Source organism: Sebastes fasciatus, chromosome 14, assembly GCF_043250625.1.
Source record: "Sebastes fasciatus isolate fSebFas1 chromosome 14, fSebFas1.pri, whole genome shotgun sequence".
Lineage (NCBI taxonomy): Eukaryota > Metazoa > Chordata > Actinopteri > Perciformes > Sebastidae > Sebastes > Sebastes fasciatus.
Genome location: NC_133808.1, coordinates 18,513,675 through 18,540,133, shown reverse-complemented (window position 1 = coordinate 18,540,133; position 26,459 = coordinate 18,513,675). Strand labels below are relative to the sequence as shown.

Genomic DNA, 26,459 nt, shown 5'->3' with positions numbered 1-26,459 from the left:
TTAAAAAAAAATTGCAGTCCAAAGGCAAGAATGTTTGAAAAAGAACGGCAAAGATAAATGTTTAATTTTGTTCTACTTTTGAGTTCAAGTAATCGTGTGACACCCTTAACATTACAACTCCTTGTCATCTCTGCTTGGAGCTTGGCTCTGCGCTGCATCTCTGTGATGATGACGTTGCACAGAAACCTGTCTATAGTGCCAAAAAAGCCTTGAAACTGTGCATATTGACCTTTTTCACAGCAGACATTTTGACTTGTCAGAGTAGGAAAACCACCGGGGAAATTGGTAACATTAATGATGGCTCAGGTCCATTAAGTGTGCCAGTAAGCTATTCCAGTGAGTCAGCATGCACAATACCAGGACCTCCCCTAAGTGGAATGCAGCCATCATTAATGTTAACTTATTAACTTACTGGTTAACTGGCTTGTTTCATTCGGGAAGACTTTGCTTCATCTTGATGACTACATTTCAGTTTGTTCAGTTATCTGCACATACATTTGAATGTACAGCAGCACGTTGTTCCATGACCCCTGCAGGTCCACTCACAGAGCAATCGAGCAGGCCGTGCCAATGCAAATCAGCTGTCAGGAAGTACATGATCAGGCCTCTACTTATTCATCTCCCTCTTTAAGTTTGGTTTCATAATACTTCACAGGAAATGGAGTTTTCTTTCTTGTGTTTTTTGTTTTTCCAAGTTCACCGAAGTTCACAAGTTCGCTGCGCAGCGGAATTTAATCTTTCAATCTCAATATTTTATTCCTGTTGTCTTGAGCCTCTTGTTCAATACATTGAACAACTTTTAGCAAAGCTTTAAGCCAGAAAACCAGAGCGTGTTTGTACAGACGTAGAGCCTGAAGCTCGTCAATTAGAATGAAAAGAGGAGCATATTTGTGTCAACAAATAACAATTATCTTTACATCCTAAAGCAGAAATGCTATCAGGATTTCCACTTAACATGAGAATCTTAAAAACTCGAAATGACCTAGATTGTCATGTTTGGTTGCCAAAGTTCGTCTCAGATTGTCAATCTGGTGTCGCTTTTTATACCTAGTTGTTCTTGTACAAGTAGAACAGGTACAATAATTGCTGCTTTGGCTCTTTACTCAAACTGCAGGTGTTTGTTTTAAATGACAGGCAGTGTACTGACAGTGATGTTAGAGAGATTGTGAGGTTGGTATCTCAAAGTAACGTGCTTCGTATGACTTGATCGGTTGTGACATTGTGAGTTTGATATTAAGATTTTTGAGCTTTCTGATTAACAGTTGATTGATACTTTCAGTGATCATCAATATCATAATATATATAATAATAATAATCTTTCTTTAATCATCCTCAGTATTTACCTTGTAATACCCAAATGTTGGATGTAGAATTTACAATCAGCTAGTCATGTCAAGCTTCACGTCTTGAACCTTTCCATTTGAAATCCAAAATGAACCAGATTTTAGATTTAACCTGGACAGGCCTCGGCAGTATCTCAATATCATCCTCCATGTTGGCTTTCCCTTTGCGTCCATTAATTTGATGCACATGTGCAAACTCTGTCACTAAGGAATCCTTAAATTTCAGCTACATGGCTGTATTTCACCACGCTTTTAACTAGGTTCTGACCCTCTTGGTTGGTTAGTCGACTAATCAGTCGCTTTGGTCTCAGTCGACCAAGATTTCTTTAGTTGATTTGTCGTTTTTCATGCTGAATGACTTCTTTCCAAACACATCTCTGGTAAGCACAAGATTAAAAGTGGTGCTTTTGTGTGGTTCTTTATGGAGAAACTCAGTTTTAGAGATCTGTCGATTAATCAACTAATCAATTAGTCGACAAATGTATGACTGTTAGTCAATTAAGAATTTCTTTGGTCGAGGACAGCCCTGCTTTTAACATGGTGAAATATAGTCATAGCTGAAAATATGTCCAGTAACTTTTGTCATAGCCATATAAAAATATTCTAATAAAAAACAGCTGTTTGTAACTGGATCATTTTTGTGGGGTGAAAAGATATATAGTTGAGGATCCTGCCAACACACGAACACAACTAGACGTGAATAACACTGAAATGGGTAGGGGGTCATATTAATAATCATGAAGTGTTCATTAATATGCTATCAGACAGAGCGAGGTGCATGCATGACAGTAAATGTAAAAGCCATCATTCTTTCCGAATCCATCCCAACAAACCTAAAGAATTACCCTTTTTATGAAGAAGCAGTCAGCTAAGCTAGATTTATATAATTCATAGCTTTGTGATTGATCGTCTGTGGCTGTAATCAGTCTTAATAGAAGGTGCTGAGTGAGCTCCGTTATTCACCTCAGAGACACCTTTTGCATTGTGAGAGCCAGGACGCTGCCAATACCACGACATTTATTATGCTAATTTCCCTTTTTCAATTTTTCCCGTTCGGATGATCTCTGTATTTCAGTCATACATAACGTCTAAACATCTGATGTGCTCAGCAGTGGGGAAATGTTTAACACAGCAAATGGAGCGTTGATATAACTGCAGCATTGATTAAACACATTTCTTTTACTGAACTGTTAAATGAGGTTAACTAATGAACATGCCAATCCATGATCAAATTCTTTCATTCAACTTTGTCAATGAGCTTAGTGCATAAAATCTCCTGTTACATTTGTCTTGTGCCACATCTGCTACACAAGGACTGAGCTTATTGCATCGACTTCACCAGAGACGTACAGAGCATTGTGCTGTAATTCCGTCTTGGGAAGCTGCTGTAGTTGTCGTGTTTGCGTTGTAATTGTATGCAGAAAGGCATTAGGGTGTTAAATGTATTCGTCTAACAATGTGCGACGGGATGAAGCACGTCTGTCTAGCACAAACTCTGATTCTATTTCAGGGATTTACATGCAATCAGAATAATTTATGTCCTCTTCTGTCACAACGCATTACTGGCGGTGACACGTTGGAAACAGCTGATGGGACTTCAGTCGAGCCTCTCTGCTCCCCATTAGTGGAGGGTGTTGTCACGAGGAAATGATGCACGGGGTGAATGATCACCGTAGGAAGTTGCTCATGGAAAGTTGTGTTTTTTTACTGGTGCACAGTGCAAACAAACGTGGATTATTTGCAGCCATCTTCCCCCATGTCCTCATTGAGTAAACATATATTGGAAGATAAAGTGCAGCTCAGGGAGTGTGCATACAGCGTGTAGCATTAGTCTGCGTGTTGAGTGGGCTGTATAATGACGGTGTTTCCTGCTCTTACTCAGCATGCCCTGCCCTGTGGATACACATGCTCAGATAGGCCCCCGGTTATTGCAACATTTAGTCGGGGTGAGGTACAAGGTGTGAGGTAGGCATGGGTGCAGCTTCTGATTGATTTCTTTTGCATGTCCGCTTTGATACTGGTCGCACTATCGTCTCCGCGCCGCATACCCTCGTACTTCTCACCGTGTTCAATCCTACATCAACAGAAGGACAGGTATGTGTCTATTTAAAGGAGGCGACATCATTCTCTGTAGATGATTGATAGAGTGATCGTGTTTACATGCGAGACTGTTTCTGCACTGCAAAAGGAGACATTCCTTTGCTGCTGGGTGTGTCAATATGAGCAAAGCTTGTTTAGCTGTTGAGAGCAGCAGAAAGTGAAACATCTAGGGATATAATAATAACTTTTTGTGTTTTTTTTTGCTGCTGGCAAGTCCATCATGCGCTTGCTGAGAATTCGTCATCCACCTCAAGAGAATTTTTCCACATGTGGCACCTACTAAGAAGTCACAGTATGTGGACACTAAGGAGTGGACTGTCTTGAGGTGAAGGTTAATAAGTGACGTGCCGTATATGTGCAGGACCGTAAATTTGTGTTACCCACATCCTCAAATCAGCTCAGACTGAGCAATTACTCTGTCGGGGCTTCAGTCAGCACTTCCTAACCACATGTCCAGCCTAATAGTAGTAGGGGATTTCAGATTTCAGAAATTGTTTCAGAATTCAGTGCTGTAAAAAAATATAATGCTGCTGTCGTGAATGCTTTTTGAGCGGTTGTTAAAGTGTTTTTCTGCCTCTGTCTTCGTTCTGGGGATTTATTGAGGCTGAAATTTGTTCATCTTGGTGAATTGGACCACAAATGTTAGTTTTATTCGAGGAAGTCGATACACTGTGTGAAAGAAGCAATTAAGCATTGTGGGTCTTTGGGGCACGTCAACGTAGCGGTTGAGAGATTAGTGGCGGGACTGTATTTCTCCCCATAAAGCTTTCACATGCTACATAATGCTGCTAGGTCACCATGGGGCAACCATGTGCCACAGGGTTCTGAGAGCATGTGGGTTTTCATTAAAAATACACCAGATGATTTCACTGATCAGTTCCTCCCGCACAAGTTGTGTTAATCAGTGAATATCTAATTTGGTGATTGGATGGAAACCTGCACAATGTCAGCCCTCTGTGCCTCACGGTTGCCCTCCTCATTTCAGCTAACAGATTCCATTCATGAACGATGATGAATGATCTCGCAAAATCTCTCACGATCAAACGTGAACAAACATGGCGGACGACAGGCAGGAAGAATTAGCAGTGTTTGTTTTTGCACTACTTTGTCCTGGAAATTCATGAAGAGAAAAGAAAAAATATGATTGAAATCATTGAGACACATTAAATAAACACTTGTGTTCTTGCCACAAATGAACAAGTTGGTCCTCTATTTCTGAGGTTAGCCGCGGCCGCCATGATGGCGTTGGTTGTCCTTCCTTCTTCAGTGAGATTGGTCGTTCTTTCCCACGTGATTGCATCATCGGCTGTCCTTTCCCGGTTCCTCACACACAACTGGATATCCGATCGTAAATATTGGACATGATTAATATTTAATTTAATACTTATTTGAAATCAGAGCGGCCAGGATGGACTTCCGAGCTGATCGGGGATGTAAAAAACACTCATAACATATCTCACACCACAGGAACATCTGGAAAGACAATCTTTAGATCCATCAAAAAATCTGGGCTTTGCTGCCGATTGTCGGGAGGGGGGGAGTCGGGCCTAAAATCGGCTTGATTGTGGTGTAGTGTGTACCCAGCATTAGATTTATGTACAGCATATCAAGCATGCACTCTGTTTGACCACCGTGTTTGTTTCAGACATCCTTCTTAGAGGTCTAATGGGATGCTTGATACATGGTAAAATATTTATTAGCTCACTGTACACAATGTAGCTCTTATGTGTGGGTATGTTTGTGATTTCACTTCAGAGATTGCCATGTTTGTTTGGCTCTGTATGCGGAACTCAAAACGAGTTTCAAGAAGAAGGTGATTTCACTTCTTTTGTCGCCAAAATGAGGTGCAGTAGATGGGAGAGATGGAGCCTGGCTGTATATTAAGCAGCTCTCAGCTCTGTTTGAGCTGTAGATTTCCCGGAACCCTTTTTTAGCTCAGCAAGGCGGAGCAATCAGCATTTGAACTGCTGCTTCTCCGAGACTCCCTGCAATTGAAATTCAGGCTAATTCATAATTATTTCTCAGCTCATCTCCATTTGTCTGTGTTAAATGTCTGTGACCCGCTGTCACTCAGCCTCCTGAAGACAAATCTTCTTCCCGCTGAATGACAGATAGAAAGATCTTTTGACTTAGAGGGAAACTGCATGTGTTCAGGTTAGGGCTGTCAATGAATATTCTTTAAAAAAAACAAAAACAACAGACATACGAATATGAAAATTAATATTCGATTGTGAAGGAAAAATAAAGAAGCAGCAGCACTACTACGGCTGTCTGCCTCGTTCTCGACTGGGCTGCTGCACTGAACGCACCTCATGACGGTAGTCGCACAACGTGACTCGTTAATTGAAAATGAAATGTAATGTTAGGTCAAGCTGAACAAGGAATAACTCAACAGCAACCGTAAAGCTTTGTTTATGCTCGCGCGAGGCACCGTGGTGCGGACCTCCGCAGATGGCACGATGAGCACACACAAAGGCGTTTATGCTCAACACAAAAAAAATTCAGAGGTGCACGACAAGGCGGCGAAAGCTTGCGCAGCCTTCTGGTTTTACGCACAATGCATGATGATGTCATTTTTGGCTTGCACCCCCTTGCGCTGGGGACACTACAGCAAGTATAAACTCGGCTTAAGGATGGCAGAGAACTCGGCCGCAGAGAGTGACACTGTGTCGTAACAGCAAACGTTACGTTACATCGGAAAAACACGTAACTATCAACTGTGTGCTTAAGATCAGACTGTAGACGTAACCACTTAAAAGATGGGTGATACTCGCTATCTTCCTACATTTTTACTTTTTAAACACTAAACATCTTTTATATTGTGATATTTTCTGTTAATGACATACAGTATAGTCAACAGCGGGTAGGAAACTTTCAAGCTACAAAAGTTCAGCTTAAAACTGTGTGTGCTGCTGGACAAGGTGTTGTGGGCATAATGCGCAAAAGCTTTAATAGTTTGAACCTATGTGTATTTTGAGGACGAATATTCAAACGTCATTTTTGGCCAATTTTGACAGTCCTAGTTTAGGTGACGGAAGTTTGTCTCTTCTTGAAGTTAAAGTGGGAAATGAAGGAATACATCAGTCTGTGCATTTATTGTGCACTTAAGTCACTGGTTGCTGTCTGATTTTTGCAGTAACCTGATTTCTTCATTGTCATGTAAGCAAGGACAAACCTGATATCTCAGTGTTTAACCAGGTTTCCAACAATGTTTTCATAAGAGCGCATGACAAACACTACACACAGGTAGCATCAACGTGACAGCAGTGCAGCGGCATGAAAGGAAAGCTGATTACTCATTGTGGTGCATCCTTGAGTCCAAAATAATCAAATCGAAAGTCAGACTAAGACAGAAACTGAAATAAATAAGTTGGTTTTAACTGTTTAAATGCAGAATATTTGTTAAATTCAGTGTGTGTGTGTCCCACTATGGAGCCCGACCTCTCACCGCACCATCAATCCAAACGCTCTGACCAGCAAAGAAAACAATTCTTCAGAATGATAAATCACTGATACACTTAAATATGCAGTCTTGGCTCACAATATGCCCTTGGAGAAATGTGCTTACTGACCAGCTGCATGTAAACACAGCAGTTACAATAATCGTGTTATTACAGTGCATGTTTACTTGTTCTCCGGTTTCTTGCTTTAACCTGATTTCTCACCAGTAACCTGGTTTCCAGTGTGTGCATGTAAACGTCGCCCGTGTGACGGCTGATATTATATTATATTTGCTGCTGCAGTGCTCCTTGGGGAAGGTGACACGAGGCACAGGTGGCTTTCAGAGGGAACAGAGAACTGATGAATTCATGCCTGTGGAGGAAATTGATGCAAGACGGACGGCAGTATTTGAATCTGGGACAGTAGACATGCTCTTTCATTAAGAATTGGTCAGATTTTAAAACACACTGTTGCACTATATAGCTTCCTTTTCCTTCCTTGAAGCACAAACTACATTTAATCTGGGAGTCACGGAAAGAGGGATTGTGTAAGAAGCTCCGAGGAGTGGCCGGCGGCGTCTGAGGTCAGTAGATCAGATCATGTGATCCGACGAGTCAGGGTGGGGTCAGGCTAAGACTTTTTCTTGGCAGACTTCGAGACATTGAGGATTATGATACTCTAAAGGGGAGATTTAGCTTTGCCTAGAAAGAGTGTCCTGTAAGAGAGATGCTTGTTATTGCACGTTGAATAGTCGGACAACTCTGTCACTGTTTGAAATAATCAGGTTTGTTTTGTCATTAGCTCATGCTGTCGTATACAGAGTGTTTCCTTTCTGCTTAGTCAAGGGAAATAACCATAATGCTGATAATTAGACACCGAATGACCAGAATGAGGTCATCTTTACTCTGTGGGAACTACGCAGTACTGTCCTCAGGCATTAACCTAATGACAGCCCTGAAAGCTGCACAGATTGGGCTTCTCACCTACCTCTCAGTCTTGTACTTGCTCTTCAAGCTGTCTAAGGGCTCGACATACCAAAGTTTTTAACCGCCAGGCATCTCGACGAGGTTAATTTTCCCTTCAGAGTTTGGAGGGAAACACAAAGAGAAATGTTGAAGAACCAGTCAGCCGTGTGCCAATAGGACTGTGGTAGGTTGGCAGGCAGCAGCATCGTTGTCTTCACTCCCGTCTCAGAGGAGCTGCTGAGCACTCCAAGCTAAGCAGAGTGAAGTCATCCTGGATCAGATATAATGGTGAATTTCAGAGGTAGGCTCGGATACATATTGCAGTTTCTCTTTGCTAAATGGTGCCTTTCAATAGGGGGTTTCCTTCCTTTTTGTGTGTTGTTTTTTCTGTGGTTCTGTTTCCTACAGTCTGCTTAGTGTGCACTTTCCTACATGAAAGTTTAGACTGCTGAGAAATATTCATTTGGACAGATTATATAGAAGCCGTGAGGACATTTCTTTCCTTTGACAGGCAGTTTTTTGATGGACGACATGTTTTATCAAATAGTGAAGGGTTACAGAAAGGTCAAGCGTGCGTGATAAGGCCCGTTTTATACTTCATCTCGGGTGATTTACATGACAATTACCATAACCAGCTTCCATAGCCGCACACCTCTCTTTGTCCTTCTGTGAGAAGTTACCGAGAGAGAAAAGCAGAAAGGATTTTGCCCTCCCCGACCGGGTTGGCAACTTCTGTCAGCTTAAAATGTGCACTCAGTCTGTCCCGTCGGTGTTGTTGTTCTCTGTGTTTGTGCAGCAGAAGTCAGGGAGGAGGAGTTTTGTCAAATTCAAACAGCTTTTTTTCCCCGATTCCTGTCGCTGTGTTTTCTGGGAAATCGAGAGCCATGTCCTTGATTCAAAGGCTGCAGCGGCGGCGGTGGGAGGGAGTCAGGGACGGCGTGTTGCAACACTATGAATGAACAGGATAGGAATTTGGGAGACTGACAGGGGAATACATGGAATATCCTGTGTGGACTCACATACTTAAGAGTAGTAAAACCTTATCGGTCATTTAACACCCAGGGCTGGCACATGATCCGGCTCAGCTCAGACACCTTGAAATGTTCACGCTGCCTTGGTGACAGACTCCCAGAATACCTCAGGGTCGCATTTCGGCCAAACGTCTGGGGGACCTCCCACGTACTTCACACCCCCCCCTTTCCAATGCCTCATCCCTGGCCAAAACTTTTATGTTCCCACTGTAAACAACCCAACCAGCTCACACAGACTGTCTGTCAGCCTCAGCTAAATGATTCCTTACTCGTCTGTGTGTGTGTGTGCAGGCAGATTGAAGTCGGCGAGTGCTTTTACATGACCCTTTTACCCTTTAAAATGATGTCTGTCGGCACAAATTTTACTAATTCGGTAAAGCTACTGTATATCAATTCTTGCAGTCACCCTGAGGCTCCCACTAAGGACTAGGAGTACTATAATAGACACTTCCGTGGAGGTTGCTTGCGGCAGAGCTATTTTTTAAATTACCGTATGGTTATTTCATGGTGGTTTTAGCAGCTAATATTCCTCTACATATTCACATGTTATGACAGCATGTATCACCTACAGTGCTTCCTCTGTGGTTTAGTAAAGCACAGCATGCAGGTCAAGATATATGTGTAGGAACCAAGGGGTGGAATATGTCTTTATGTTTGTATCTTGGGGATGACAGCAGCAGTGGATCTCTAAGGCAGTAAAAGTCACAGTAAAATCCCTGTTTCCCTAAAGTCACATACCTCCTGTGTTATTAGACCCCTTGCTTTTGTCTACTGCTGCAGCCCTGAGCTGTGAGGCAGCAGCTATCGCAGCCTTTAGCTGCCCTGTCTGGCTCAACAGGCTCCTTCTAGTAAATATGGATCCACCTTGAGCGGCGCTCCCTAGACACTCTCCCTGTCAACAGATATAATGAGACCATAACTATTCGTTCTACTTTCTCATTTCAATCCGGGACTAGAGGCCAGAGAGAGCGGAGGAGACAGGAACATCTTATCTCTTCCGACTTGTTTTTATTTTATTCAAAGGCCTGCCCTCGCTCATCTTCTTCAGCCCTCTCCACTGCATCTTATACGCAAACATGTATAACATCCACCTGTGCACACACATGCTCAGTATTTCAGGGCAGCTTTTTTGCATTGCTAGGATTTGATTTTCCATTGTTTTTTTGGCTGCACTCGAGTCGTTGGCCGTCGCTCTGTTTGTGTTGTATCTTTTTATGTGACTGTATTACATACACCAGATCATCATTTTAACTCGTGTGTTGTCTCAAGGCCATATGGCATTGATTTGCACTGTCACAGACGTGAAACATGGACAGTCTTTTTCTCTTTGGGCCATATGGCATGTGTGGGTGTGTGTTTGTGTATTACTGTTGGCGGCGTGTGACCATTGACAGTCACTTCTCTGCAGCATCACTCGCCTGCCTGTGTCTATTGGGGGAGCGGTTGACTCAAGTGTGTATTTGTCGAGTGGAATGTGTTTGCACACGCGTTGCACACGCATGCAGATGGTATGTGTGAACAAGATTGTGTGTGTGTGTTTTTTTTTAAGCCTGTGGTGACCATATCATGTGTGTGTGTGTCCGTCCGCGCAGGAGGAATGCCAGCTCCTGAGCAGAGCCCAGTGACGGAGGAGGGGCTTCTGCTGACCATCCGCAACAGTTCAACTGGCCGCAACATGGAGGCTGACAGCACCGCCAACAACATCCTGGCCTCCGTCAAAGAACAGGTTAGTGTGTTTCTTCGGCTCACGCCGCGCTAAGAGCCCACTGATTCATGTCACATCTCTCATGAGCTCATGCTTTTAATGAACCATTTATGTACAGTGATATTTATAGAACGCTAAATTGTCTGGTGACTCACATATTGTACTAAGAAGAAATCCACTGGGCGAAGTATGTGGACATTTTTTTGTTCCTGTGCACACCCTGTTGTCACTGTAATCATACAACTAAACCTCTGTGAGTCCAAAATATGAAGTTGTCTTTTCTCTGCGTGTGAGCTGATGAAAAAGATTTTTGTTTAAAGTAGGGTTGTCAAAGTTAACAGAATATTAATGCATTTAAGCAAATTATATTTACTATTTGAATTGATTGACAGTCCTAGTTTAAAGCAGAGCTGTGGATGGAGTGGACTTTGTGTTTCATCTTTTGTCTTGAAGTGGAATAAGTTTGACTAGGAGCTATTGGTTTTTTAGTGCCTGCAGTCTTGCATCAATGGACATGCAATGCAGGAAGATCATCTCTAGCAGGGTTTGTGAGCCTGTGGAGGGACATGCCCTCTGACTCACTCCCTCTCTGTGATTCATACACATGCACACTCTCCTTTCCTCTCTGGCTTCAGTCCAGCCCTCCATATTCCTGGGAATCCAGCACAGGCAGGGCAAACTGGGCTAAAGAGATTTTGCTCTTTATTAATGATGTTAATTCCCCTCTGTGACATCTCACATACCTCTTTTTTCTCCCCTGAATGACACTTTAGTTGAGCTACAGTTTGACCCGAGAACACATTTCATTTCTAATAGCCCACGGACGTCCCATTTAAGCTCGCTGCGGGAAAGTGGGTATTGTTTACATGAGTAAGGAAGGAAGGAAGGAAGGAGGGAGCACCTGTCGATGTCACTTCCTTCCCTAGAGTATTCCTCAGCGACTCGTCCGGTTAGAGCAGATATGCAAGCAGGCAGACAGGAAGAGCGAGTAGCCTGCCTGAGCCGTTGCTTTTAGAGAGAGCCAGGCTGTAGACATGCCTCAGAGGGAATTCCTGCTAAAGAGTCGAGACTGTAAAATGATCGTTCTCCTCAGTATTTAACAGAGTTGGAGAGGCGAATCAGAGGGTGAGTGAGAGTGAAAAGATGGAGGAGGTCAGAGACTAGGCTCGTGTGAGTGTGTTTTTTCCCTTCTGTGCTTCCCCGTGATTGTCGAGAGGCAGACCTTCGAGGGATCCCGCTGGCGATGTAAACATGCAAGGCTGCTGTGCTGTAGCTGTGGTTGCGGGTAGGGCTGGGGCTTAGCATGACTGGGTGTTTGGTAAGTGTTGGCTCTACTATCTTTTGTTTTTTGTCCTTTTTCCTGCCTGATTTCCGTCCCTTTCACTTGTCTTGTTCACTCCTTTCCCTTCCTTCATTTTTCTTCGTCGCTCACTCTCTCTTCCCAAACTTCTTTTTCTGTCACTGCTGTAGTTACAGCTGCACAGGCTGTGCCAAGATGCCCAAACAAGGACAGATTCACCAACATATTATGATTGCATTCCCTTTGTAGTCTTGCCTCTGTCTTTCCTGCTGACTACTAACAAGCCCCAGTCATTAATTTGAGGCTTTGGTTCTGTTGTGCTGCAGTTGCTGCTGATTAGAGTCCTGTCTTTGCTCTGTGCCTCTTTAATAGCAAAGATCCACCATCAGGATGACACATCCATAATGGTTTATTACAGACCCCATTTAAGTGTTTAAATGTCAATGTTTTTCTTGCTGCACTGCACAACTTGCTTTGAAGAACCAAACATGCTATTTTTCAAGCCCGACTCGACCGCAAACCCTAAAACTGTATTGTACTTCAAAATGAAGTGTACATATCTCCCCTCTTCAGTATTTTTTTAATCTTATTCAAATTTCATTTAACCGAAGGGGTTGTTTCGAGGATTATCTGAGACCTAGTTTTTTTTATCTGTTTCATCTTAAGTGTAATTGAGGCAGTGGGAGGCGGTAGCTCTCATCCAGACAGTCTTTTCCACGACGCCCTTGTGTGCCTTGTCAATGTATTTTGCCTTTTTTGCTTTTTATTATTCCAAAAAAACAAAGATGTCTGTGGTATTTATTGGAATAATAAGAAAACAAATGGGGGAAATCAATACTCAATAGTTCCATAAAAGAATCCTCTAACAAAATATCATTTGCAGCACACACATTGTGTAGTTTTTTGTTTATCACTGATATTAATATTTTCTCATTAAAGAGGATCTATTATGCTTTTGTGCTTTTTCCCTTTTCTTTAGTGTATAATATAGTTTTGTGTGCATGTAAAAGGTCTGCAAAGTTACAAAGTCAACGCCAAACGGAGTCACTCTCCCCAAAGAAACACTGCTCCTGAACTGCCTGAAACGCTTTGTTTGAAGTCCCGCCTTTTCTTCCGTAACGTGGTGATGTCACCAAGTAACACATTTGCATTATACCTTCCTAGCGGCTCATTTGGCACGCCCTCAAACAAAGCTAGTTAGAGTGGAGCTGGAGCGGAGTCTGAGGAGTTGGGTTTGGCTGACTAATCACAACAGTGGGCCTGCTGACCAATCAGAGCAGACTGGGAGGGGGGTGTAGGAGCTGAAACAGAGCGTTTCAGACAGAGGGTGAAAAGAGGTGCTGCAGCACAGCCGGTATGACAAAAATACAGCATTTTTTTTAACATTAATGTATGGAAACATGTTCTAACAGAAACCCAAAATACAAGTATGCACCTGAAAATGAGCATAATAAGTCCTCTTTAAATTGAAGAACTCTGGCAGTGCAATCACTAGCTCATTTGCATTTTATCCCCATTTTTCTCTTCACTTTCTGTTAGCTTCATCTGAGCGAGGAGAGGACCCTATTTATTGTAAATTGCAGTAGGAAACAAGAGCTTCTTGAAGCATGGAAACATACAATCTGATTTAAAAATATGTTTACAATGACTTGTTTTTTCTTTAAAAATCAGTACCTTTTGCAAAACTCTGTTTTCCAAGAAATGGCTCTGAATGAATTTAATTATCAACCAATAACGTGAGTTGTTAAATGTCTGTAAGAATGGTGTTTCATCCCTCCAGTTAAGTGTGAAATATTTATGCCAAGGAACACTGCAGCTGTTGCGGAGGCTCATGGTAGCACAGCACCTTACAATAGACACATTAGTTTAATTTGTCATCTATCTGTCACCTTATTTGTGAAGAGCTGACAGTGACAGACTAATGTTATTAAGCATAAATAGCAACCGAGTTGACGTCTCAGCTAACATTTTGCTGTTAAAATGATGCTGGAAATATACAAATTACAAGTTGCGTGTCCATGAGTGATACAATCAGTGAGGTTAATCTGTAAAATAAAGTTTTTATGCTCTCCAAATTTCCAAGATTTGATTTATTGAGCGCATGAAAAGCTTGTCAATGACGAAGGTGATTGTCTTTAATTAGAATAGAGTACCCCATATGAATCGCAGTCACAATGTGACAGGGAGACGTACTGTACAGGGACCGGCTTGCTGTAAAAGAGCAAAGATTTAATTTTAAACATTTATTTTGACATAACATTTTCAGTGTTTTGTACATTGGAGTTTAATTACAGTCATTTACGCTCCTCTCCTTCAGTGATTGCGGATGCAGTGCAGTCTAATAAAGCAAAACAGGTACTAATGAAGCAGTGTTTAATGTAATATTACAGCAAAGCATTCAGCTTCCACTGGTGGAACCTAGACCCGTTGTGGTATTGAATAAATATTACAATCATCAGCATCACTATTGGTATTGGCTGAAAAAAACTGATGAGAGAAAGTAAACACAGTTTGAACTTCTCTGCCGAGCAATCTTTTTTTTCAATCAAGAACTATTTCAGGCTCGTTTCATGTGAACAACTAAGCACAACACTATAAATGTCTTCCAGGAGAGACTGTATCTGATAATGTGTGTCATTATCTCCATATTAAAACGATTATCGCGCCTCTCCCCTCCCCTCGCTATGACGGCAGGCTTTTCACCCCACCTTCGAGTGTGGTCGTTCGGAACGACTATAAACACTTTTGCGCGTCATATGAACTGCGTCATATGAACTAGTTCTTTTTGAGCATAACCCGGCCCTTGTTGTGTGGTAGTGTTGGAAACAGCTGCTGAAGAACTCTTCAAGCTGAATACTACTGCATCTTATATTAATTTTAGTCCTTTAGCTCATGCTTGTATCCAGTGTGCCTTACAAGGAGTGAAGGTACAGGTTCAGTGTAGCGTTCGCCGAGTGTGTTGATGGCCATATTCAATCAAGTAGCTATTAACCACTTGGCCATCAGCCGTTAACAACTGTTTGATGAATTAAATGGTTGACCGCATTTTGTCTGAGCTAACACTGCGTGTGTGTTTACATGCATATAAAGACTGCCACGTCATTGCCTGATTAGGAGAGCTCTCTACAACGCTTGAGTATATTCAGCGTGAAGAACCCACGTTTACAATGTCAAATACTTTTACATTTGACATTTCCTTTTCTGTCTGGTTCGAGTACTTTGCAACAGCAGAAACACACAATGATTTGCATCTGTTGAAATGAGTAAAGGTCATAGATAGGATGTTGACAGGTGTGAAATGTAGTAAAAACATGCAGGTGTGGAAGGGCTTTAGAATATGTCTTGCAGACCGACCTGCAAGGTAATTGGCTTGAAATTAGTTTTTCACAGAGATAATGTGACTGGTCTACACAGTATGTTTCTGCCCAAATAATATGCAAATTTCAAGCTTGTTTCCAACATTTTGGTTAAACAAGATGCAAATGAAAATGTGATTCCAACAACTGATGTTATGTAAATATTGGGAATAGAGTGCCACAAGATTATATCATCAAAAGGCCATTTATTAGGAGTGGGGGAAAAGAATCAAGCATAAGCACAGCATAGTATCGCAATATTGTATCGATACACGGACGTCAAGTTTCAATCTTTTTTTGCATAAACTATTAACCTCTTAACAATCCGACACCATTCTGTCTTTCAGAGGTCGTAGCGCGTTCAGTTTTAAAGGTAGAGTGAGGATACTGGTATCATATGAAACTAGAACACCTAAGGATCATGTCATGTTAGCTTGTTGGGAAGAACGCTAAATAACGCTCCAAAGTTATGCAAAATTTTGGCAAAGAAAAGCTGGGGTGGCCATTTTCAAAGGGGTCCCTTGACCTCTGACCTCAAGATATGTGAATGAAAATTCTGAGATGAACGGAGTGAAAACTGTATCTTATTAGATAAAACAAATGTTGACAAACTGCATAATTTGCAGTTGAAAAAAGGAAATAAATCGCAATATATCTTATCGCAATACTCATTCATGCGTATCGCAAAATGTTTAGAATCACAATAACATTATATTGTGGTAATATCGTATCATGGGTCCTCTGGTAATTCCCACCCCTACCATTTATGAAGACTGAGATATACTCAAGCAAAAACAAACTTTGAAACACATCTTAAAGCCAGGTTGGGAAGCTAAGTGATATATACAGTGTATATATATTTTTTCATAGCTTCCTTCAAATGTACGGCACATGTAAATCTCTTTGTTTGCAAACTCACAAAGAAAAAGACAGTTTAACTTCCCTCATGGGAAAGAGATATCTACTACAAAGGAAATAAATTATTATTGCGAAGAGAATTTATTTGTTCAAGCATTTTTTGCATTTCCATTCAGGTGTTCTTATGGACAAAGGTACTTGCCAATAACCTTTAAGCAAATCGAATTTGCTAACAAACTTGGCGGATCCCACCTGATCAATGCAATCATCCATACGTGGCAGAGGAAATGAGTCAGATTTTGTCACAAAATTCACTTTCCTCATATCTGTACAGAATCTAGGTGTTCCATCCTGTTTGGGCACCAAAATACACGGTGAAGCCCAACTAGATGACGATGGTACAGCAATATTATTCTGAAGCATGTACTCAACCTCAGCATCCAAATAACCACGCTTAGATGGTGCCATGCGGTAAAAGTGTTGCTTTATCGGCTTTGCATCTCCAACCTCAATATCATGTTCCGCCCAATCAGTTTGTGAAGGAATGTCGCCAAACAAACACGGATACTTGCGTACCAACTCTGACAACTGCTCCCGCTTCGACTCCGACAAATGAGCCAGCAACTTGTCCAAATTACAAAGTGATTCTGAGTTTTTCAACCTTCCATACAGCAGACTATCGTCAGGTTCTGGCACTCCATCTCCCTCATGCACCGAACCCTCCGAAGTCACAGTAAGAGCTGGATGAACACCATCTTTCACCTCCTGATCTAGGTCTGTGTCAATTTCACGCCTATAGTATGGTTTCAGGAGATTCACATGGCAAAGACGTTTGGTTTTCTTCCGCTCTGGTGTTGCTATGATATAATTCAAGTCAGACCTTTTCTCTGTGACGGTGTATGGACCTGTGTACTTAGCCTGAAATGGTGAACCAATAATAGGCATAAGTGACAAAACCTGGTCTCCTGGACTGAACTCATGTCGCTCTGTACGACGGTCATACAGCTTCTTCATCTTACCTTGAGACACACACAACTTTTCCTGTGCCATACTACCAGCAACAAACAAACGATGTCTAAATCCATTGACATAGTCAACTAGGCTCCTTGGCGGCTCAGTGTCAACACAGCCATCTTTCAACACTGACAAGGGCCCACGCACAGAATGTCCAAAGACCAACTCATTAGGGCTGAAGCCTGTACTTTCCTGTACAGCCTCCCTTGCAGCCAACATCAGCCATGGAAGCCCCTCCTCCCAGTCTCTATCTAGCTCCGTACAATATGCACGTAGAAGAGACTTAAGAGTCTGGTGGAACCTTTCCAAGGCCCCCTGGCTTTGCGCATGATAGGCCGATGATTGGTTCTGTTTAATGCGCAACATCTTCAACACTTGCCCAAATAAATGAGACGAAAAATTTGACCCTTGGTCACTCTGGATCACCTTAGGGATACCAAATATAGATATGAACTGTGATAAGGCCTTAACCACAGCCTTGGTCGTAATCGACCTCAAAGGATAGGCAGCTGGATACCTGGTGGTCTGACACATTACCGTGAGCAGATATTTACAACCGGACTTGGAACACGGCAACGGACCCACACAGTCCACAATGAGATGTGTAAAGGGTTCACTCAAAGCTGGGATAGGCTGCAGTGGTGCAGGCTTGATCCTCTGATTAGGTTTTCCAGTTAACTGGCACACATGGCAGGTTTTAATGTATGCGGCCACATCCCTTTTGACCCGTGGCCAAAAGTAATGTTTCAAGATGTTCAAGTATGTTTTCCGGACACCAAAATGTCCACACTCGTCATGTGCCACTTTCAAAACAAGGGAACGAAACTTAGTTGGCACCACCATCTGGAAAACGTCATTTTTCACACCATCCTCATCAACAGGAACCCATTTTCTGAACAACAACTCATTACTTAAGAAGTATCCATTTGCAGCACTATTTATCTCAGAGCCAGGCAAAACACGTTCAAATATGTCTTTCAAAGAAGAATCGCTACGTTGCTCCTTTAACACCTCACAGTGTGACAGCGACACCGGAAGCTCAGACAGAGATGGGACCTCCAAAAGTACATCATCACTGTTGATGTCAGATGACATGTCAGGGTCTACTTTGCTCATAGCACGTGTAATCACACAGGATGAAAAGACTTCTGGTAACACCCTGGAGCTCTCGTCAGACACAGACTCAGTTGGACAAGATGTAACCACAGGTGCGGGATGAGAATCGGTCCAAACTCGGCTACCAGCCAAGCCGTTGCCCAAAATAAAATGGACACCATCAATAGGCAACGCTGGACGCACACCAACAGCTACCTCGCCATTAACCAGCTCACAGCTGAGAACCATCCTGTGCAAAGGAACAGGGAGAATTTTCAATCCCATCCCACGACTGAGAACACTGTCACCAGTATCAGACTCCTCAGACAGAGGCAAAACAGAGTCAACAATGTATGAATCATAGGCACCTGTATCCCTCAAAATCTTTATTGGGACTTTCACATCACTGTCTACCAGTGACACGAACCCATCTCGTATGAAGGGAACATAGGCTGCCAAAACATCCACTTCACAAGAGTGAGAAGTTAGCAACTCAGCAGCACAGCAGTTTTTAACAGGAGCAGCAAATGCAGCAGGTTTAACATAAGCTCTCATTCCCTTAGTTTTAACTTTTAGCAAAGGACAATCTGCCTTCCAATGTCCTTTCTCACGACAATAGTTACAGCCATCACTGCTGTTCAAGTTACCACCTGCTTTAAAGTCAGGTTTCGAAAAACCCACTCTCCTTGAACGCATCTCATATGAAACAGCATCAGAACCGATTCCTCTCCAACCAAAACCATCACGTGCCACAGAGCGTTCTTTGAAACTGCTCTTATGGAGCAACACATACTCATCAGCTGACACAGCAGCCTCAGCCGCAGTAGTGTTTCTCCGTTCTGTGATGTATGTCGCAATACGATCCGGAAGACAATTTTTAAACTGCTCCAAAATCATTAAGTCACACAGATCCTCAAAAGAGGTGACGTCAAGGGCGCTTAACCACCGCTTAAAGTGAGTTGACAGGTCTCTTGCCAACTCCACGTATGTTTGGCCATTTTTTCTCTCCCATGATCTAAAACGCTGGCGATAAGCCTCTGGCACAAGCTCATACACCTTAAGAACAGCAGATTTTATTTTATCATAGCTAGAGCTATCCTTAAGGCTCAATGATGAATACGCCTCCTGCGCTTTCCCTGAGAGGACACACTGAAGCATAAGTGCACAGTCAGCCTCAGGCCAATTTCTAGCCTTAGCTACACGCTCGAACAGCAAGAAAAAGGTGTCTGGATCTTTCTCATTAAACCTCGGTAACAAGCGCAAGTTATTCACATCAAAACGATTCACAGAAGACCTGGGCACTTGTCCGCCCTCATTCTCACCAGACAACACGCCATCTTTGATCATAGACAAACGATATCCCTCCATATTTAATCTTTCCGTCTCTGATTGCTGACGGATTCGCTCTACTTCAATTTGCAATTCATGTTTCATTTTGTCATGTTCAAACTGCAACATCAAAATCTCCTTCTGTTGCTCAAAAGTTAGTCCTTGAGTCTGAAAGGACATAGCAGAAGGAATTGGAGAAGACTTCTCTTCATCTCCGGACATAATTCCTATTTCGATTAATTTTGATTTTATAGGCTCTTTAATATTTTCTTTCATACGCTTGTCTCCTACAACAACCACTGAATAATGCTCGGCAATCAAGAGCAACTGCTCTTTTGTGCAGGTATCCAGGGACTCCAGAGACGGAGCAGCAATGAACGCCTCAATCACAGACATTTACAAAGACAAAAAGCCAACTGACAACTGAGCAAATCCACCGTTACGCACACAACCGCACCAGGCAGACACCACAATGTCTACTCTTGCGCTCAAAGAGGAATACTCCTCAACACGGTTTAGAGTTTCCCCGCTATCTAAAGAAAAACCCAGCTAACTAAGCTCATCCCTAGTCTTCATGCAGCTACTTGCGGTGGGTATTTATGCACTGAAGACCGCTGGCCCAGCAGAGCGACTAGCAAGCTAGCAACCCCCTGAAACCACGGATATGCTCCCGTGAAGCATGAAAGCTTCAACCACTTTTGCCACAGCACTACAAATAAATCAGCTCAACGAACCCAAAGGGAACGTCGCTACAGCCTACAAGGGAAAACTCTGCACCACTTTGCAACAATTACGCACAGAGCAACACGCAAGTGTCATCTGGGCCAGCTGATCTAAGCGCAAACAAAGACGGCGAAACAAACTCCTCTCTCCACAAAATCCAGGTAAGAAACAACTACAAATCCAAAGTCCTATAAAAGTCATTAAATTTACCCTGCAAAGCATCCCAAATACGTTGTCCTTTCCCTCAAACCAACATTCGCGCACACAAGGTACTAGGTAACAAAGGAACAAGCCGCGCGCCGCGGGCGCTCCAAACAAACTTTACGCACGCCAAATTCTCTGAAACACCCGAACAGGCGAAGATCAAACTTCTGCTGCAGACAGTTTTTACCGTTTTAACTGACCCAAATGGTCCAAACAAGTCACAAAGAGCGCAACTAATTACCAAAGTGCCCAAAAGCACAAAAACACTCATTACCAGATCTTATCAAAAAGTCGCGGCACAAACGGGAAAAAAGCTGGACGAGCCCCCAATTTGTCATAGACCGGCTCCTAGGCCATGACAAATACGGGAAAGGACGCAGTGATTGATTGTAAATTAAAGATATTTATTACAAATAAATTAAGAATATACAGAAATAACTACAAATGTGGAGTGTGTCAGTCAGTAACATCAGTAATGTAGATGTGGATGTGTGATGTGTTGTAAGTGGAAACTAAAGAAGAGTCAAACAAAGGCAGCCCGGCAGGTTCTGACAGGTACGAGTCCAGGTGAAGGAAAAAGAGGGCTGAGCAGCACTTGATTGGGGCTTTTATACTCCGGACGCGCCAGCATCAGGTGCTCTGCATCAGGCATCAGGTGCTCTGCATCAGGCATCCTCTCCCGTGATACCTTCAAGGACACAGGGAAAGAATGAATGGCCAAATCCACACTGGCATCTCAGTAGTGAGGCAGGGGCCGTCACACACAAATATAAATGCACATACAGTAGCATATGGATGAAACCTTTCATAGGCTGTAGATGTTGGCGTATCTTGGCAGTTGCACACAGCACCATATTCAACAGCCTTTTGAGAACAGGCCAAATTCGATTTTGAAACAAGTATACAGGAGCCCTCAGGTTGGTTAGTAAGGGAGCCTGTGGCACCCACTGAGAGGACATCAATGAGTGTGAGGTCAGGTCTCTCAAGAGCATCTCAGTGATCACTCAGCCCTCATCTCTGCTCCCTACCCAATCTCCCAGGAGAGGAAACGCTGCGTCAAATTTGACATCATCCTCAACGAGCTCTCCTTAATGTACACACACGTCGACAACGGCTTCTCAGTATTCCTATTTTAGTTATGTTTGTGTTACAGCATCAGTGGGTTGTAGGGGAACGGAAAGAGTGGGAGGGATGGTAGGTGATGACAAGGCTTGTGCCTTTCCGACAGCTTGCACATTGTTGGTGTTAGAGAGTAAACTTTGCTTTGTATAGTTGGTATATTAAAGGTTAATAACCTAAGCCTTGAAATGTAAAGGCTTATAGCAGAAACGCTGCACATTTGCATCTTTTAAGGACTCAACATATAAAGTAGTAAAACAGTTTTTACCTGGAAAAACAGCTGGCTAATGTCCAGTATCAACAACACAGACAGGTGTCACCCAGAGTGATGAAAGGAGTTTTGTTTTTGTTGTCGACATTCATCAGCCACATTGTGTAGTAAGTGTACGTATTTCTGTTAAAAAGGTTCAATGTCCGTTTAAATTCAGTGCCTTTTATTTTGGCGGGTACTTTTGATGAGAGCTTCAGGCAGCGGCAGAGGAGGGAGTTTATTCAGCGGTTTATGCTTTTTGTGTTGTGGAGAGTTTTTTCCCTCAAACATAAACGTGATTCTGTGGTCAAATTAGTCCTTGCGATCTAAAGGGATGTTGAACAAACCTTTCTAGCATCAAGATTTTCTTGCCCTTGGCAACGCTTTGTTTTGGTGTGCTCCTCTTCCTCCCCCATCACGAGGCTTTGCTCTCAGAGTAATGCTGTTATTAGCTGTGCCTGGACATGCCTATATGTACCACACAACCGGCAAAAAGGGCCTCTTTAGGCACGCCGCACTACGGTGCTTCAACACACCGCCTCCCAGAAAACACCACAGTGGAATTTTCCCACTTTGACGGAGTCCATTACACATGAAAAATCTGTCTGCCTCCTGCTTCTCCCTTGCAAACTGGAGTTGCACCCTGTGACCCCGTTTTCATACGAATCAGGCACGGACGGACTCTTTGCTAAGCCCATGAGCTGACCTTGCTTTGAGTGCTACAACCTCTTCAAGGCTTGATGAGCTGGCTGAAATATTACCCAGAGTCGAGATAACCGATGCAAGCCTCCCATCACGTTTTAATGAAGCTAAAGTCATCTTTGTCTAAGTGACCCAGCTTAAGGAGTTAATAGTGGGGGTTGGGGGCAAAACTTCAAGGCAGTGTTTTTGCCATTTATGCAATTCCACGCCATAAGCACAGCAGAAAGGTTGAATTCCCTCTGCAGGCGATAGTGTCTCTTCCACCTCCATAGCCGAAATAAGGACTCTAATTACAATCGACTAGTGATTTTCTCCACTCCTCGGGATCTTATCTGCCTTCCTCACCCTAGCGCTGCCGCCGCTGTGACACAGGCAAGGAGAAATCTAGAGGCATAAGCATTCTGGCCTCGATTATAGTCATAAAAATGGAAGCCTGGCTCCGAGCAATTACCCCATGGGGGAGCAGAACAAGAACGAGAGGGAGACCGATTCAGACGGGGAGGGATCCAGGTGAAGGAGAGTGCTCAGATATACAGAGTAAAAAGACAAAACGCTCCGATAGAGAGGGAGGGCGCAGAGGGTGGTGAGTGAAGGGAAAAGGACAAAAGTGTGAGCATGACGGAGAGCGGCAGAGTCAGAGAGGCTGTCACCTGTGAATGGTTCTCTAAAGCGCGGTGGCAGCAGGCTGTCAATGCAGAGGAAAACAGAATAGAGGGAAAAGAGGAAGAGGAGATAATGTGACATGATGTCAAAGGAGCTGTGTGTGTGTTGTGTGTGTGTGTGCGTCTGGCCTGGCACAGTGCTGTCGTTTTGAACCCAGCCCGGGGAGATCTCCCCCCAACTAGCCTGTTAATACTCATCACCGTCACTGTCATCATCATCATCATTATCACTATAATCAACAGCGCACACAGAGGACCCAGTCACTGGGGAGCAGGAGTTGCACTCAGGAAGGTGGAGGCACTGTAAACGCTGTTGGGCTGTCCTTGGAAATGGCGTACGTCCACTGAGGAAGTTTAGGAAGTTCACCAGGTGAATCACCAATGAGGTTTATGGCTCATCCTCTGCCCAAACATCTCTCAGATGAGTTTCTCTAAATGACTGATCCTGAGGTAATCTCCCAAGTCACTGCAGTCTTTGTTCACTACAGCAACCTCCAGATTGACAGTCCCTAGATTGCTTACTCTCCTCATTGTGGCCCAGAGCAATGTTCTTTTTTTGTCTGACACAACGCTATTGATCTCTCGGTGGAATTGTGCGTTCGCAGGTCTACATGAATTGCACTGGCTGTGTGATTGCACCGCTGCAGCATTTTGTGTTTTTGTTCCAGTGGAGGAGATACAGATTGCCTTTTGTGAGTTACTCTCATTTACTGGCTGCCACTATGACTTGTCATTATTATCAACAGTGTCACATAAGAGCTTTTGTTGAGGTTCAACAGCTTGTAACGGCACAAAACAACAGCAGGTGTAGTACAAAAGTTAGATCAAAAAGCCTGGTTGGATGAAAGGAAAAAATACTGGATTTTAAAATGTAGGGAATTTGCATGTTAGTTCTGTTTTTGAAGCCAGGCTTTTGCTAAAAGCTAAAAGCACCATTGATAAGATGATGCTGGTAGATTAGAGGCTCAGTCTGTGTGTGACAGGCATGACCTGCACAATAATAAGGTGCCACATTTGAATTTGAAGCCAGGTTTAATATAGAAGTTGTCTTTTTTGAAGGAGAAATTGTGTCCACTGCCACACAGGACTTTAAAACTATTATAAAGGATGCTACATTTTGCTGGTTCCACTTGAACTAGTAATGTTGCATAAATTGTGCTTTTAAACTGTAATTATGTGCGTCATGCTGTGAATGCTAATGAGGCAGAAATGCAAAGGCATTTACTTTGATGATTTAAGTGTGGGGGGGAAGAACACCCATCAGCCTTTGCATTTAGCCTTATTTCCAACCTTCTGTTTGCTCCAAACCACCTGTGCCAGTCACACTTCACCAACAAGGGCTACAATAAAATTCAGTAACTCTTAGAAGACTTGTAAATGAGCCAAGACTGCTAAAGTGGATGAACAAATGAATGGGGGAAACAACTAATTTTAAGTTTATTGTTGGATCTGTTGAACACTGACACGATGTTTTTTTTCACTCTCCCCCTCTTAGAGTCTGTCCTCCATGTCTTTTGTTATTGACAGTCTTTGTTTTGTTGTCATCTCTTGTGTGGCAAGTGCTGGCTGCCGCACTTGCCAATGCACATGACAGCTCCTTTTAATAGCTTCCACCACACAAATGACAGTTTCTATAATGGCATTTTAATTATCAAGCCAAATTGAAACTTCCTTTTCATGTTTAAATATATGGGAAGCAATGTTCTCTGGGGTCTTACTCATCTGTGTCGGCAGCACGTTTCATCTGAAATGCCACCGACGTAAAATTATATATGGAGTGATGCGGTCTGGAGAACAATGTTAGAGTTAGAGCTTTTTAAAGAGGACCTGTTGTGCTAATTTCCAGGTGCATACTTGTATTTTGTTTATGTCAACCAAACCAAACTCTTCAGACTCCGCTCCAGCTCTGCTCTAACTAGCTTATTTTGAGGGCGTGCCAAACTAGCCGCTATGCAGGTATTATACAAATGTGTTGCTTGGTGACATCACAATGTTACGGAAGAAAAGACGGGACTTCAAGCGAGGCGTTTTTAGCCAGTTCAGGTGCAGTGTTTCAGTGGGGGAGAGTAACTCCCTTTGGTGGGGACTTTGTAACTTTGCAGACTTTTTACATGCACAAAAAAACTATTTAACACACTAAAGGAAAGGGAAAAACCATAAGAGGTTCTCTTTGATAGGGCGCAACAACTAACATTTTGACATAATGCATGTCTTCCACTGAATAATCTGAGTACTCTATATCATGTCTCAATTGTCCTGTTTGTTGATGTCATGCTTTAAGCTCCAAGTTGGCGTTGGACGTTATCCAAATATAATTGTTTTTGTCATACCACTTGATACCAGTTTCTATCAGTTTTTTAGCTTATATTCTATCTATACGTGCAGTTTGGGGATGCTCTGTCGTCTAGCCATAACAATTTAGCCCTTGTCAAAGTCGCTCACATCCTTACGCTTGCCCATTTTTTCTGCTTCCAACACAAAGTTCAAAATGTTCACTTGCTGCCTAATATTTCCCACCCACTGCCAGGTGCCATTGTAACGAGATAATCAATGATATTCACTTCACCTCTCAGTGGTCTTAATGTTATGGCTGATCGGTGTATGTACCTGTATGTACAGTATATGACGAATCTAATCTAAGAAAGTTTTAAGATTAAGAATCATAAGCAGCTGAAGTGTACTAACATGGGGGTCACCATGATGTGACCCATGATTGGACATGGAGAGCAAGCAATGAATCTGAGCTGCACCAGAAAACTACATTTTCTATCAATATTTATCCTGCTTCGACCTTAAATTCCATGTCTATATGCAACCGCAGCCAATTTGCTCTCGACACAAGAACTTAAAGACTAATTTTGGCTGCTGCTCTGCAAGTTTCCGGCTATAAATGCTTGTAATGCCGCATTAGAAATCCTGGCAGAAATATTGTTCTATTGTAAACTTGCTTTTCCATTATCTGAGGGTGAATGATGTTTCACATTTCTGTTTGTGGCCTTTGTCACATTATCAGCTTATACTGTACAAAAACTCTGGTGCAGCTGTGGGTGCTAAAGCAATTTTCTCCCTCTGATTCACCTACAGCGACGCCTGCAGCTGTACGCTCTCTCACCTCAGCAAGCCACTTTACAGTATTTATTAACTGCCTTTCTATCCAACGTGGTTATTATAATTCTGCTATGGTGGCATGACGCTGCAACCAGCTTCCTCAAACCGTAGTATTTTAACAAGGTGACTTTGTGGCAGTTTTTGTAAGTAATTG

At 42.8% G+C, this 26,459-nt stretch overlaps 2 protein-coding genes across 16 annotated transcripts in view; one reads left to right on the top strand and one right to left on the bottom strand.

Annotated features, from left to right (window-relative positions):
• Nucleotides 1-26,459, bottom strand: part of LOC141782758 (activin receptor type-1-like) — a 201,142-nt gene that overhangs the window by 93,651 nt on the left and 81,032 nt on the right. The gene's annotated exons all lie outside the window — the stretch shown is intronic.
• The window catches only part of pkp4 (plakophilin 4), a 101,862-nt gene that overhangs the window by 10,150 nt on the left and 65,253 nt on the right, over nucleotides 1-26,459 (top strand). For 4 of the 15 annotated variants that reach the window (XM_074659425.1, XM_074659421.1, XM_074659420.1 and 1 more), the window contains exon 2: nucleotides 10,473-10,606. In XM_074659425.1, coding sequence (XP_074515526.1) covers nucleotides 10,478-10,606 — 129 coding nt within the window. In that variant the 5' untranslated portion in view covers nucleotides 10,473-10,477. Of the gene's footprint in view, nucleotides 1-3,296; nucleotides 3,438-8,017; nucleotides 8,151-9,317; nucleotides 9,339-10,472; nucleotides 10,607-11,742; nucleotides 11,904-26,459 lie in introns of those variants that run through there. The other 11 variants (XM_074659411.1, XM_074659410.1, XM_074659417.1 and 8 more) reach the window with 9 other exon arrangements.